A 16,278-nucleotide genomic window follows, 5' to 3' on the forward strand; every position below is an offset into this window, starting at 1 on the left:
CTGAATTACATCCCGAACGCTGGCTGTGCGTAACCCGAACCCAGATCTGAGATTTATTTATCGAAGCTCGTTCTTCGATTTAAAGAGGAAAACGGGGAGGTCAGTGATGTCGAGTGGAGGCTTATGGCTCCAATAAATAAAATAGAAATATCTCTTGATCTACTCGTATACGATCCATTGATTCATCTGTTGGCTTTACGTTTTTCACAAAAACTGACATTTTACAATCTGAGCCATGAAAATATGGCTGCAACTAATAACTTCAGCAATCATTTATTCTGACGATTAATTGATTAATGAGACACAATCAACTCGACACATTCTACATATTGTCATTTAGCCGCCTGAACCTTTTAACACAATACATTAAAAGATTAAAACAAATAATTATTTTATTAAATAAGAGAATTAACAATTCTTGCGTAGTTTGCTGCAGTGACGGATAGATGCATGGTTTTAGTACCATGCAAGCAAAACAATATCCGTCCCTGCAGCAGAATTTATCACATTTGTAAACTGAAGACCATTACACGTTAATATTGTTCTGACATCCATTACACAGTTAATGTCTAATGTACCTAATTTGAAATAGATGTCAAAAGGAGTGATGCAATGCCAAGTAAAACTTGCTTTTGGGCCAGCTCTTTGAAATATGTTGCCTCCAGCAAATTCTCCCTTTTAAGATCTTATGTCTCTTCTTTCTTTTTTTACTGTTTTCCAAATCATTGGATTCTGTTTTCAGTTTGCACGCTTTCTCTTTTTCCTGCTCGTAAACGTTTGTTGTGCATCTGAAGCAGCCAGCTGATGTCTCCGGGGACTGAATTGTCACATACTGTTAACTAATTTATCTATTAACCAGGATTAACTCTGAGAAACAAACACACTGTAGTGCAGCAGTAAATCTTCTTGATGGATATTTTGTCACAGGCACTGAGGTGTGAAATGTGATTATCAACATTAGCCTTTCCTAACGGCATCAGCCGCGGGTTTTTGAGCGTGTTTCTCAGGTTCTGTATGATTCACTTGCTTATTAAAGCTTGTTGTCAGCTTGCTTGATGGCCTCGGACTCGGGCTGTGTGTAATTCATTCGTCTGTGCGTCGCTGGGATTTTCCTTTCCCTCTGTGTGCTTCCAGCATTATTAAACACATTAATCTCTGGCATCTGATGCCTTGTTACGACACGGCGCGGCTCCCATTTGTGCAACATAAAACAGAGATGTATTCGCACATCATCCTGAACTTACTCTGCCTTGGAAGTCCGGAGATAAAGGAAGAAAATTGAGTTTGGGCTCCATGTTCAATATTTTCATTTATTGTTTGGCGTTTGTTGATCTGATTCCAGCATCCTTTGGGCTCGGTCGTTCTGCTGTGGATGTGATGACGTGTTTGCAAATGTATTTAATGAGAGCCGGTGGGCTTTTTCTGGTAAACACACTCGAGAAGATGCACTCTGACTATCCTTGAAGGCGTATTTAATGCAATTTCTTTAAAGAAAGAAAAGTTTAACTGCTTTTTTTATCTGAGTTTCAAATTCTGCAATCTGTTGACGACTTTCATGTTTCCTTGCTTACAGGTATATTGTAGCCATCATTGGCATTCTCCCTTCAGATTATGCTGTATGTATTTCAGAGTATTACTCTGGGTGGCTGAAAGTTTTATCCATCTAATAAACCCAGCTTTGTTTTTTTTATTTTCTGTCTCTGCTGCAGAGCACCGTCTGCTCTCTAGAGCTTCACAGATGGTAGTTCTTGACAGCGTTGCTCTGAGATTAACCCTTAGGTTCGCATCATTCTGTTGGTGAGGGCAAAACTCAAACTCAGATGTTTGGTGCTGACATAAAACCTGCTAGTGGTGACATAGTCCATGTTGTTGTCACAAATTATGGTACAGATGTCACTTTCTGGGTTGAATGCGTCTCTCCGGGGGGCACTCTACAATGTTTTTAGGTAATGTAAGACAGCAAAGCACTCCACACCAAAGTAATGCTAGAATAATGAATACAACTTGCTTTGCTTTGCTTTGATTTCCATCAATAAAAAGCAGCAAATATTGCTGTACCCATTTGAAATCCTGGAATTTGATGCTAACCCGTTTTTTTGTTGTTGTTTTCCCTCTACATTTTATGAAGAAGGAAGTTGAGCTCAGTGTCTCCTGCAGAGGTTTTCATGTTGTTTCCTTCAGTGGTTTGTGAGGCAGCGCCGCTTAAGGAGACACTAAAGAAATCCCTCTATATTCGACAACTGCTGATAAAAACATAAATATATTCTCAAAAAATCCTTTTATCTGCCCACCTTTATAGTCCAAACACCAAATATGCATTAATATTTTCATTAACATTAGAGTCTATTTTCTGTCTAAATTAGCTGAAAACTGAAGGTATTTAATGTGATTTTGGTTTTCTTTTTGAAATTATAGTGTGGTTTTAAACTACCACTGGAAAGCAGAAATACTGAGCTGTAACTAAGGTGTACAGTTAGTTGTCAGTTTTGTGTTTCCTGCCTCGGGATGTTATCCATTTTAATCATGCAGATCCCACAGAGTTCCCTCAGTAAGGTTTTCCACCCAGTTTAATTCAGGTTAATGATTAAAAAATACTACTAAAGCCTAGAACTAAAAAAATGGAAATTTCTTCACACAAAATGACCAACTAGAGTGCATTTTACTCAGAAATGAAAGATGAATTGGACGTTTTGGAGTGCGGTTGGCTGAAAACAAAAGAAATTCTGTTTGGTGAATTTTGCGAAGAAATAGTGTTGTGCAGTTGGGTAATGTTTCACCAGAGTGGCTGTTTTTCCACTCAGAGGAAAAAGCATTTAATGTTCCTCTCTGTTAGCCTCTGAGTCCAGAATATTTTTTAAAAATTCTTTTCATCTTATCTTGTTCTAGCAACTGACCATCTGGAGAGCATTTAGATTTTTTTATAAGTAGAAAAAGTTAGGACTGAGAAGATTAATTGAAATAATTGCCATTTCTGGCTATGACAGTCTTATTTTCTTATGGTAAATCAGTAAAAGCAAAAAGCTTAAGAGGTTAAGTGAAATATTTGCTAACTGTGCCATTTTTTAAAAGTCTGATTAATCATCTAAATAAATTCCTAAAACAATCGTTAGTTGCAGAACTTCAATACATATAATATTTTTTTAGCTGCTTTCTGTGCAGAAGACGGCCACAAATCTTGGCTGAATGTTTTTCTACAGTCCATTTCCATCATGTTGCTTCAACCACTTTAGGCATTTTTGGTGCTTTCAGTCTGTGATCATTGTCTGGGTTGTTTCATTTCTTATTAACCACCAGCCTGTTCGCTTTAAAACTGCATTTGTTCAAAGGCCTGTTTGAACCAAAGCGTTTGTCTTTGCTTGTGGATTCTGTACATTGTTGTTCTGTTCAGAGTATTTTTTTTTCCTGCCATGCGGTTTCAAAGAAACGCTGTAAACTTGCCTCATTGTTTTGACGTGCAGCCCCTCTAGAGCTTTTATTTTTTAAAAAAAAGCAAAAACGTGTCCTCCAATCTGCCCCCGTCTTACAGACTTTGCTGAGTGGTTGGTCCCTGGGGTGGATAGCTGCCAGTTTAGTCTCTACTACTTCACACCTCTCAGTGTATTTGTGTGAAAGACGGAGAACAGGGAGACCCAGGTCACAGAGCTCCATGTTTGTTTTTTCTCTCCTTCCAATCTGGAAAATTCAATCTCAAAGCTGGGATCAGATAGTTTCTTTTGCAGGCTGGAGTTATAAATAAGTAGCTTGGCTGATTTAAAATTGATTTAAAAAGTCAAAAGTGGCAGCAGGAGTTAATAAAAAAAGTGTCATTTTACCTCATGGCAGTGGTCAGCTACAGCAGCTCAAATAAAGCTGCTGAATTGCCAGCAGCTGTGTCAAACTGTCGGCTGCATGTTAGGGCAGAACTCACAATATCCTGACATTTTTACTGGACTTGTGCCTGGAGCTAAATATAAAACGTCTCTCTAAGAAAGAGACACCGAGACCCTTCACCTAACACTGCTCCGAAGTCTGCAGAGCAGGTTCTTCTCCGACAGAGAAGTCTGGTTTGATTGCAGGTGACAGTACAGAGGCTTCCACTCTTATCGCTGCCCCTGGAAAAAAGCCTACAGATAACACTGAAAACGTTTGGAAAATGAGGGCCGTACATTTAGAGGTTGAAAAAAAACACATAAATAAATAATATATATAAACGATTAATCAGATTAACTGTGATTAATCAAATGCAGCAGTCTCCACACTTTTCCACACCCTGGAAGAAAAGCATGAAGATAACACTATAATGTCATCGAAAACGTTTGGAAAATCAAGTGCATACATTTAGAGGTTGAAATAATAATATATATAAATGATTAATTGAATAAATTGTGATTAATCGATTGCAGCACAGACTTACAGAGGCCTCAACAATTATAGTTTCCCCTGGACAAAAAACCTTAATATAACACACAATCTCACTGAAAATGTCTGAAAAATCTAGAGTATACATTTAGAGGTGGAAAAAACACAAAGAAATCATATACATAAATGATTAATTGCATAAATTGTGATTAATTGATTATGAAAATAATCAACTATTTTAGTAATAAATTTATTGTTAACTGCATTATACTGAAAAAGGCATTTTACTGAACATACAACATATTCACACCTGTATTTAAGTTAAAATTATACAAATATATACATATTTTGCTTTTAAGATAAAACAAACTTTCTGTAACTGTAGATATTTTCTACGATGTTTAGTGTAGAAAAGAGTCCAGTTGGTTATAAACATGTTCATGTTAGTAGGACATCATCACCCAGTTTTGTATAGATCGAGGTGTATTTGGTCTCCTTTTCATTTGTTTAATATTCATGAAGTTATTTAAAGTCGGCTCTGAATCGGAGCGGAAGGTTACTCCGCATGAAAATGTAACTTTATGGCTTCAAAACTGTGCAGAGTGATAATCAGTGCAGGTAAAAGCTCCATCATGGGATGCCTCATTCAAAAAGAAACGACAAAAAGATAAAGAAACAACAGAAGAGTCAAAATCATTCAGGTGAGATATAGAGTAGCTGCTGAAGATATTGTATTTAGAGAAACTTGAATGTTTTCTGTTTTAAATTTTTAGAAATTAAGAATTTTACAGTTGAAGTTGGGATATTTCCTGACATGTCAGAAATTTATTAGAAAAAATCCTCAGAATTTTGACACAAAAGTTTTTGTAAAAAATGTAATGTTAAACTCGAAATGTCTGAGATTTTTAGCAGAACTTTTCTCCTCCTTGGATATTTTTTTCTTTTTTCGCCTCGGGTCGTTTTCACACTTGATAGTCTGATAAACTCGGTTCAATTTGAAACCAAAAATGCGACATTTGCTACATTGTCTCCTGGTTCGTTTTCACTCTGAACTGAGCCAAACGAACCAAACCTTTTGAAAAACCTGTTCCCTTCCTTGCCTGCATTAAGAACTACGGAAGGAAACAACATGAAAACCTTTTAAGAAGACACTGAGTGCAACCTCCTTCATAAAATGAAAACAAAATTGGAATAACATTTGTATGATTTCTGTCTGGTCCCTGATAAAAACCTCAAGCCACTTTGTTCTGCTAGGGCTGAACTAGCATGTTTTTTTGTTTGTATTTACCCAGAATGCCCTGAGGTGTAGTCCACTTCCTGCTTTTGGAGCACCAGTGTTTATTTAAAATGGTTTTCAGGCGGACCAGAGTTTGCATTTTTGGTTTGATTAGCATTCACACCTCCACAAACAAACCAGACTTTCTAGACAAACACACCAGTTTATCTTGATTTTTCCCCACAAAACAAAAACTATTTATCTGGCTGACGAGATAAAGCTTCCCTTCACTAAACTCCTGTACCAGTGGAGTCTCTTTTCTCTTTACTGTTTATATTTAGTTATTTTTAATGCTGTGCTGGAGAAAATACAAATTTGTCTCTTGGTGCAACCCTTAGATAATCAAACGCTGCCGTTTTTTCTCAGGTGTTCCGCAGGAAGGCGGTGGAGCTGGGAGAAAAGCTGCTGCCAGCCTTCAAAACGCCCACAGGCATCCCCTGGGCTCTGCTCAACCTCAAGAGGTAAAACACTCACACAGCCCCGGCGGTCCACTCCGGCGGCGCTGCGTTTTGATGGTCTGCTGCTTTAAAGCGCCGTGTGGTCTGCGGCTCGCCGCTCTCACTCACTGAGATGTTTTGGTTTAACATGACGGCGGCGCCACCCCGCCACACACGCGTTGTTGTTTTCCCCGAGCGCGCTCTGAAGGTTATAAACCTGAAGGAGCTTTTATTAACGCGCCATGAAATGCTGACACACAGTTTCCCCGGTTTCACACACCACAAATAAAGATGGAGAATCGTTTGGTTGGTCGTCTTCCATCACTTAGGTGTTTCCATCTGACTGCTGTCACCATGTTTTCCTGAACTTAAATAATAGATTAAACGTAAGAAGTCTTCCTTCAATCTCTACAAACTGTTTATCAAACATAAATTTGCTTGCAGTTCATTTAGCTGCGTTGCTCCTGAAGCTAGCTTAGCAAGCAGGAATTGGAAAAGTTTTCTACTAGAAAAAGATCTAAAATAAGACAGCATGAGGCAGCATTTATGCTAAATTAATGTAATAATTTCTGAATAGTGAATAAAAAAACGTCCTAAAAGTTGATTGTGGGTTTGGAAACTCCTTATTTAAAGCATGTTAATATTCTTTATAAAATAAATGTTCTTGAGTTTCTGAATAATTTTGCAACAGCGAGCAGGAGTCAAAATTAAAATCAAATTTTCACGACTTTGTTTTAAACAAACTAAATTCTCATGTTGGACTGAAGTGATTCTTCCTCCGGTTTTCTCCTTTTCCGTCGAGAAAGACGCAACGCTCTGCTGTTTGTTGGCTTTTAATTAAAAGGCAGGTTGTCATGACAATAAATGTGCTGTAACAAATTAATTTCCATTGTGCCTGAACGGGTGAATGCACCCCAACGCCCCCACATCCTCCTTCCTGGAGAGAGCAACGCCCTGGGGGAGCCACGTGTGTGTGTCTCTGCAGGTGTGTGTGTGTGTGTGTGTGTGTGTGTGTGTGTGTGTGTGTTTGTGTGTGTGTCTCTGCAGGTGTGTGTGTGTGTGTGTGTGTGTGTGTGTGTGTGTGTGTGTGGGTGTGTGTGTGTGTGTCTCTGCAGGTGTGTGTGTGTGTGTGTGTGTGTGTGGTGTGTGTGTGTGTGTGTGTGTGTGTGTGTGTGTGTGTGTGTGTGTGTGTGTGTGTGGCAGATGACTGTTTCAATTCACACACACACACACACACACACACACACACACACACACGCACACACTCCCATGCTTGTTATAAGTGACTCAAAATACTCAAAATAATTTTCTGTATCTTCTTTAAAAAAATCTTGAAAGTTAGTTTTGTCTTATTTCCAGTGAAGTAAAATATTTACACTAGAAATGAGTTAAAATGACTTTTTAAGTAATTAGGTTGAAGGTTTGTTCTGTTAATTTAAAATGTTTATTCATATCTCAGACTGACCCACAGATTGATTCCTGCAGTTTGAGATTTAATGCAATATTTAGAGTTTAAACCTAAAATAATTCTGAATTAATGGTTTAAAAGTGAACCACCTTGTGTGTAACCTTCAGTTATTCCACCCCTGCACAAGTTTTAGTTTCTTCTCACTTTCTGGTTCGCCCTTTCGTCCTTGCTCTCCTCCTTTACTTGACCTGATTTATTTTTTTCATCCTTTGGTGAAGTTTGACTTTCTGTCCTGCAGAGGACAAACAGCAGCTCCAGTTCTCAGAGGTCAAACCTCAAACTTTCTCTGTTATTTTAACTCCTGCAGTCAGTGTTTGTTACCGGCTGTAATGCTTGGTTTTGTTGTTCGTAGAAATCAAACGTTCCCTGTGATTGTCATCTTACATGTTCTCTGCAGACGGCTGATTACAGGTTTCACCTCTGAGCCGACTCTGCCTCTGTGATTGGTGCCATGAGAGTCGAGCTCTGCAATAAGAACTCTGCAGAGTTCACTCTGTTCTTCCTGAAATACAGAGGCATGGAATAAGTATTCACCCCCCTCACAGATTTCCTCTGGGTTTTTTTAACCATACTTGATGATTTCATGTCTTGAAATCATCAGAAAACATGTATATTAGAAGCAGACAGATAACATGAGAAAGTTTTATTAGTAGTGGCCTGCATTTTAAAACTCTCAGGTTGCATTTTTTTATGGTGAAAAAAAAGCTTTCATTGATGCCAAACTAACCTAGTTGTCAAGTCATTATTTAGCTTTTGTTTACACACCTTGTTTTCTGGTAAATTCAGTTCAAAATTGCAACATTTGTTACATTTTTCAGCTGGTGTGGTTCACTTTCATTCTGCATTGTGTGAAACCAAACAAGCCAGTGAAAAAAACGGTTCCCTTCCTCACCTGTGGGGGCGCTGCAGCAACATTCACTGAAGGAAACGACACAAAACCCTCTGAAGAAAACACTAAGTGCAAATTCCTTCTTCACAAAATGTAAACAAATAAAATTTAGTGGTTGTCGTCATTTCACCTGTTGGTGATAAAAATCTTATTTAATTAAAACAATAAAAAGTTTATACCATACTGTATAGTTATTAAAAAATCTCTAAGATTAAGAGAAATGTGCATCTGAGTCGGATTATTAAATAAAATAGAAAATGTGCATGTAATATGCTAGTAGTAATAACGTGGCATGACTTTAAATAGGCCGTTTGGGCTTGAAAATGGTCCAAAGTTGCTAAAATAAAACAATTCTACCAAAGTTTGCAGCTTTTTTCTTAAAAAATAGTTTGTATTTATATTGGTCATTGTTCCCCGCAGTATTTTCAAGTCATGTCTGCAATCACAAATGTAGAAAATAAACTTTTAGTTCTATATCTAAATTATTTACTGATTTTAAAAGTTGAGTTTATTTAATTCAGAGATTAAATTGATCTGATGACCTGAGTTGTGTTGCTGTGAAATGTTCCTTCTGTTGGATCTTATGAAGGGACTCTAAATTAGTTGCAGAAGTTTTTAAAAAATAAGGTTAGGGAGTTATTTATAGAGATTAGAGATCTGAACTGTGTCCAGTTGATTTATCTGCTGGATTCACCAAAAACGAGTTCTAGTTGGCCCCTTGGAGAGGAGCGATAAATCAAGGTTACGTCATAAAGGGTCATGAAGCAGACCCCATGTGGCCACATCCAACATACTTTTACTTTCTTTTTCTCTCCGACTTCCTCGCCTCCTTTCATCGGTATGTAAGCTCATTGATTCCTGCTGGCGAAGTGGAAAATGCTCCTAAGATCCACTGGATTTGTCCCAGTTGATCTGCCCCGGACTCATGGCTCATTAGAGCAGATCTGGAAGCACTAAAGCCACGCGGACTGAGCTGAAAGCCTCACCGCATTCACAGGAGAGACCAGACGACTGCAGTCAGCGTGAAGAAATGCACAAACTTGTTTAGTTTAATCTTTAGTCCTTAAAAGTGGCCCATTACGTCTGGATGATACAGCAGCGTATTAGGGATGTTGTAGACAGAAAAGAAAAAATAATTAGTATTAAATTTCCAAGAAAATGGTCTATTCACAACCTGTTCACAGATTCCTGCCGATGTTGAGCTGTTTTAGTCCCTCTTGTCACTTTAAATCCAAATAAACTACTGCTGCCACGTCCTACAATTCAAAGTTAACATTCGCGCATGAAAATGGCTGCAAAAAGATGAGCAAATATTAAAAACGTACATCTTTGAAAAGCAGAAGTGGAGCCTCCTGCACAACCAACAAGAATACGAAGCAAGAATGTTTCTGAATGAACGTCAGAACGCTTGTCTTTTCCAGTAGCCATTGTACAGTCCATGAAACCAACTGACCAAGCTAGCTAATGCTGTGCTTGGGTTGCTAGGTGATTGGCGCTAGCCAACGGGTAACTACAGATTTGTGATGTTACATTCAGAAGGTTTTTGAAACAGTTCATTTTCCAGACGCCAAAAAACATGAGCTCCTTGCCAAAAAAACATCTGGGCGGGGTTTTAAAGAGCTTGGGCTGTTTTTAGGACAACTAGAATCTCAAATGGAAGTATAAAAATGTGCAAAACGTGAAGTTTGCTCCATCTCCCCTTTAAGTAGCAGATTTAATTCAAACATTTTTCATAAAGTTCTGTCTTTAATAATTTGTTTCAGGTAGCTACTCTGATTTTAGAGATCTGCAGCATCATTGAGCTGTTTGTCTTTATAAATAACTACATTTTTTGTTGTTTAATGGCTTTTTTATACTTTTAAACTTGGAACAGAAACCTTGTGGAAGTATTTTCCCCCCTGTCACTTTGTCTTTCAGGCACACAGCAGCTCCACGGTTGCTATCAGATCTGGCGACTATGTCCCACTGCTCTTCTTATTAACATCCAGACTGATAAAGCCTTTGCAAATCACTCCCACCGCACTGCATACTGACTGGTCTTAATGAGCTGGGCTATTGTGTCTCTGTGTGTATACAAGGCAGCGGGCTTTGTTGGCTTTGTTCAGGTGTTTGGATCCTGAAATTAGCCTCTCCATCTTCTCAACAGACACCAACCCAGTGATTGCATCAAACACTAACATGTACACTTCCATCTTATTGTATTCAGATATATTAAAGCTTTTTAGTTCTTTGAATCGTTAGATTTTAACATAAAAAACTTGAATAAAAGGAACATCTTTGGCAGCATCTGCAGCCTCTTGCACATATCTTACAAGAACCACATCATAAATGTATTTTACTGTTTATATATGATAAAAAAAAATGTACATAAAGTGTAGGAGTGTAGTTATGTTGATTTTTGACCATTAGTGAGGTTAGACACTAATGTTGGACACAAACATTTAGCTCTCAGTCTGCACTAAATATGTAATCCTAAAGACATTCTGCCAGATTAAAACAGATCCTCAATTATTTTCTTTCAAGTAAAATTTTGGTTTTGCACACCTACCTGTAAAATCTTAACCCCTTTCAAAATAAGAGCATCAATATAAACATCATTACTGCTTGGCAGCTAAGTGAGCTAAATGTTAGTAAAAAAGTTAGCAGAAATGCTGAAGCGCTACATGAAAATTAGAATCAGAATATTTTACATGATTGTTTCTTTTCATTGTTCTTCCATCAACAGATGTCACAAAAAAAATCAACTTTGTCACTGAACTGGAGCAAAAACCCAATAATGTTTTTGATAACAATGAAAGAATTGAACCATTTCTTTCCGTCTGTGTTTTTATCCCATTTTGGGGAAAATTTGCGTCTGTGATTAATGTGTCTGGACTGGGAACGGATGTGTTTGGCAGCTGGGAGACGTTTTCTTTCCAGCTGACCTCATGTTGGCCCACGCTGTCCTGGAGCAGTTTCTTCTTGATGTTAGAGGAAAATTAGGTTGTTAATTCATGCAGTTTGGCTCAGCAGAGGCAGATGACTGTGAGAACTGTTTGTCTGAGTTGGTATTTAGTGTTTTAGTTAAGTTGTGTTCATTGTTCGGGTTCAGGACGAAGTTTAGGAAGATGTTACATGATTGGTTTCCGACTTAAGTTGAAACATTTCACAGAATATTCCATCAGACATTTACAGATTTAGACATTTGATTTCAACAAAAGCAGCTGTTTAAAATACTAATTTATAGTCGCATTAACTTAGCATGTAGCGGCCATTTTTAGACTGGAAATGAGGTTAAAGACTAAAACTCATTTCCAACTTAAATTTTTTTTGTTTTGTTTTAGAAACCAGAAATTACAAATGGTTTTCAAAAATTGGCTTTTATTTCAGCCATCCCTTCTGTTATAACTCGATACAACGATTTTGGTGTAATTATTCAGATTTAAATTTTTCTATTGAACACGAAGTTTACTGTATGCTGTGGTCAGACAGACGCTCGTCGTAGCGCCAGATCACCAACCCTAATCGTTTTATCTAACCATGAAATAAATTCTTGGCTTTTAAGTTGCACAAATTTCTTTGAGGGAATAAGTTGCCCAAATGTTGGCTCTAACTCTCAGAGCAGCAACCTGCGGTGGAAAGGCAGCCGTGATTAAAGGTCTCTAATTAAACCACCCAAACTCTGACATTATCGCACATTTTCTTCACGGCTGCAGAAGAGGTGCGATAGATTTTGAAGCGTGAGCAAAGAAAATGAGGTGGAAAAAGAGAAGTCGAAGCTTCCTGTTGAGGCTGAGGACAGTGAAAGTGTGAAAATTTATTTTTTTTTCTCCTGCTACAAAGTGCACTTCTAATGTTTCTTGATTAATTCATGACCCTGGAAGGGAAACTTGATTATTAATATATGAAGTTGGAAAGTAGGAGTGTGCAAAAAATCGATTCACATTAGGACTGAAACGATTAATCATGATTAATCGATTATTAAAATTACTGTCAACTCATTCAATTAATTAATTGTTAGAGTATATAAACTCTAAAAAAGGCGGTAAATGGCCTTCTAACATGAATTAATATTTAAAATTTAATAAATGTGGCATTTTAATGTGTATCCTGTTTAGGGCTGAAGCTAGTTAGTTTAGTAGTTGATTATTTTAGCAATTTGTCTGAAATAAATTAGCACATTGTACAGATTTTTAAATGTTCCTACTGAAGCATTTTTTATTTTATTTTTTTTACAATTATGTAAAAGACACAAATAAACAATTCAATTCCTTCATTAAGTAAGAAACCATTTCATTGCTTAAAATGCAACAACGCAACATTCCTTTAGAAATGAACCGGATGAAGCTAAAACTGCGCTAGTTGAGGAGTTTTGGCTAAAAAAAATATTTGCAGACAAAAGTATTTTTATATTAAATGCAAAATGTATAAATATAGTAAGGTTTTGACTTATTACTTCAAATAGCCTTTTTGTGAGTCTATATACTTCAATTAGCAATGAATTGATTTGTAAGTTAGTTGAGAAATATTTCAATTATCAATTAATCACCATAATTTTGATTAATTGTTTTAGACCAAAGCAGATTGGAGTAAATCAAGAGGATACTTTGAACACCAATAGATTAAGAAATCATTATGAACAACAAAATTTATTTTTTAATTGGATCATGGCACCAAAAGTCATAAAAATCCTCACCCATATTTGAAAGTCAATTTCTAGATAGGAGTTGTTCTCTCTGCAGAATTCACTGAAGGCTGAAAGACTTCTGTGATTTTCATCCGAGTGAAATGAAACCTCACCAGGAGCGACTCATGTCCTCTACTGGAAACTAATTTAAATCACAGCAGCATCAGTCTGCTATTCATCAACACCTTGACCCCTGTGGGTTTGCTGATACATAACAGATAAACAATGTTTACCCAAAACGTGGGACAAGCAGATAAATCCATACCATTTTAGACAAACAGCATCATATCGTTTAAATCAGAGTTGGATAATTTATGTTGATCTCTGGATTCATATTGAAAGTTGCCTTGGTGCATTAGTGAAGGTCTTTTCATAATCTCCTGATAAAGCTGCAGCTCTGGGTCACCGAAACACTTCAGAAACATTTCCTGAGTGAGTAAATTTTCATTTTGGTGGATTAAAAAAAAAAAAAAAGCCTCTTCTACAACAGCTCTATTCAACATCTCAAGGCTTTTACTAATAGCTAAATGAGAAGAGGCATAAAAGAAGCTTCCAGGTGAAGTTTGTTTTCATTTATTTAATTCCCTGATGATCCATTAAAAAGCTGAAATCAAAGCCATGTGTGCACTTCATCCATTTAAACATCATCTTATTTGAATGAGATTGGTCCACTTCCAGTAATGCAACAGGACATTAACCAAATAATTTATTTTAATAAGTGTCTCCCCACTCTGTGGAGCGTGGAGTTGTTAAACTGGGTCAGTGGGCCATGTGCCTCAGTAGTCAAACACAACAGTGGACCCAGGTGGGCCAGACGAAGCTCCATTGTTCGGTATTACGATGGATTATTGCCATTTTCCAGTCCCAGAACAGGAACCAATGGGACCGGAAACAAAAAAACTGGTTTAACGTTTTTAAACTGGTTCATTTGGTCCAAAGTGGAGCAGAAATGAAGATAAAGTTTAGGTTTTTTAACCCTTTGTCTAAACTTTGTACCCGTCGGTCCATCATCACAACAGTCGTCCATCTACTGATCCCATCCATCCATAACTGAATTTGATTTTGTATATTTATTTATTTATTTATGTTTTTCAAAACAAGAAAACAAGCAGGACAGAGAAAACATGTGCATACATACCCAACAACAAAATAGTCAGGTTACCATTACTTTTCTGTTTGAAATGATTTGGAAGGAGTGAACACTTATTTCAATTTAATGAAATATATCAATAATTAGCCAAAATCTGTAATTAAAACCATGTTGTAATATTCTTGTACCTGTTGTATGATTACAAACCAATTCATAACAAGACAAGAAAATCTACAGATGATAATAATAATAATAATAATAATAATAATGATGATGACGATTATAAATAACTACTCATACATAATCTGAATAATTACCAACTCCTTGCAAATATATGCCTATAAACTCTTACTAATTTGTGCTATATGACAATAAATGAAAGAAATGTAAACGCTAAGAAGAAAGTGATAATAATGATGGAATGATAACAATAATAAGCTGCTAATATTAGTAATAGTAACCCAGAAGAAAGTAAGGAAAAAGGACGCCCATTCCAGTGGAGACAGGCCTGAAGGGGTTAAATTCGGACTGAATCATGGATGAACCCGGTTCTCCGCTGATGGGTCTGTCTCTCACCGGTGACCCTGCCGCGTCTCTCCGCCTGCTGCTCCCCTGGTCCTCCCTCTGTTTGGCTGACTTGATTAAATCCAGGGTGTAATGGGAAACAAATTACGCCTTGTGCAGCATGATGACTTGAAGGGGGGGATAATTAGTATGTTCATCCACGTCCTTAAAGAGATCTGTGTGAGTGTGGCTCTTCTCCCAGTTCACAGATCTCTTCTTCTTCTTCCTCTCATTTGCTGGATCTCTTCCCTGAATGCGGCGGTTGTTTCGTGCGCTTCGTGTTGCACTGACAGTGAAGTAAATAGCCAATATGTATTCATGAGTACTCACTTGAGGCATTGCCATCAGAGTCATCAGTCCTTGGCCTGAAATTGTCTCATCAGTGGCTTTAATGATCTTGCAGACTCTGCGTTGTAGAGTCTTTTGTACTTGTCAAGGAAGCAGGTTGCTCTGCAGGAAGGAAAAATATGCTGCTTTTTGTGACGTCAGTCTGGCTCCTTCCAGGTCTGTTTTAGAAATCTGTTTGTTAAAATCAACTAAAGAAGAAGAATGCAAATGTAGTGCTGAGACGTCTCCCGGATCAAAGGAGCTGCTGAGTTTTAAACAGCTGCTGGTTTAAAGCTCCCATCCAGGATCCGGCTGATAAATGCCTCCATGTTTGGATTTGACCCTTAACTCCTGGTTTACCATTTCATCTCTTTATCCTCTCTGTCACATTAATGGAAATTTGTTTTGTATGACACTGGAAGTCTGAAAAATAGTTTGAATTGTTTTTAGATCTGCAAAATTATGGAAAAGGAAAATATGGAAGAAATTTCTGTTTCCATTAGTTTGAAATGACACTTTATGTTGAGGTTTCCTCCATCAATTCGTCTGTTTAAATATATAGAATAGTGATAATAATCCATACAGTAATGCCTCTAAAACCATCCATCCACTCATCCATCTGTCTAACCACCAATTTATCCATCCCTCCCTCCGTCCGCCCGTCTCTAACCGTCCCTCTCTTTGTGTCCCAGTGGTGTCGGTAGGAACTGGCCCTGGGCTTCAGGCGGCAGCAGCATCCTGGCGGAGTACGGCACCCTCCATCTGGAGTTCATGCACCTCAGCAAACTCTCCGGAAACCCAGAGTTTGCTCAGAAGGTAAGCGAAGCAAAGCCATTGAAATCTGTTCAAAACAACAATTTCACTGACAGATACTCCTGTCTCTGTAGGTGATGAACATCAGGAAAGTACTGAACCGTTTGGACAAACCTCAGGGACTTTATCCAAACTACCTGAACCCGAACAGCGGCCAGTGGGGCCAACGTAAGTAACTCTGTCACTTGATAAAGTATCATTTGATCTTTTTATATCTGAACCTGAACGGTGGCTGTAAGAAGCATGTGGTAAGGACACAAACCATTTAAAGTTTCAATAAATGTGCCAATAAATTCATACACAATTCATTTAAACTAGAAAGTATTAATTTAAGCATCTCTCTGAGGCTTTTTGGACATTAATTTAATATTAATAAACTCTTATTGTTCTTGACACACACATCTTTAAAC

At 37.6% G+C, this 16,278-nt stretch overlaps 1 protein-coding gene across 1 annotated transcript in view; it reads left to right on the plus strand.

Annotated features, from left to right (window-relative positions):
- man1a1 (mannosidase, alpha, class 1A, member 1) overlaps window positions 1–16,278 on the plus strand; it is a 107,630-nt gene that overhangs the window by 78,766 nt on the left and 12,586 nt on the right. Inside the window, exons 5-7 of the mRNA XM_055054239.1 lie at window positions 5,981–6,075; window positions 15,748–15,871; window positions 15,943–16,036. Coding sequence (XP_054910214.1) covers window positions 5,981–6,075; window positions 15,748–15,871; window positions 15,943–16,036 — 313 coding nt within the window. The remainder of the gene's footprint in view (window positions 1–5,980; window positions 6,076–15,747; window positions 15,872–15,942; window positions 16,037–16,278) is intronic.

Source organism: Poeciliopsis prolifica, unplaced genomic scaffold (assembly GCF_027474105.1).
Source record: "Poeciliopsis prolifica strain line A6 unplaced genomic scaffold, Auburn_PproV2 SCAFFOLD039, whole genome shotgun sequence".
NCBI classification, from domain to species: Eukaryota; Metazoa; Chordata; class Actinopteri; order Cyprinodontiformes; family Poeciliidae; genus Poeciliopsis; species Poeciliopsis prolifica.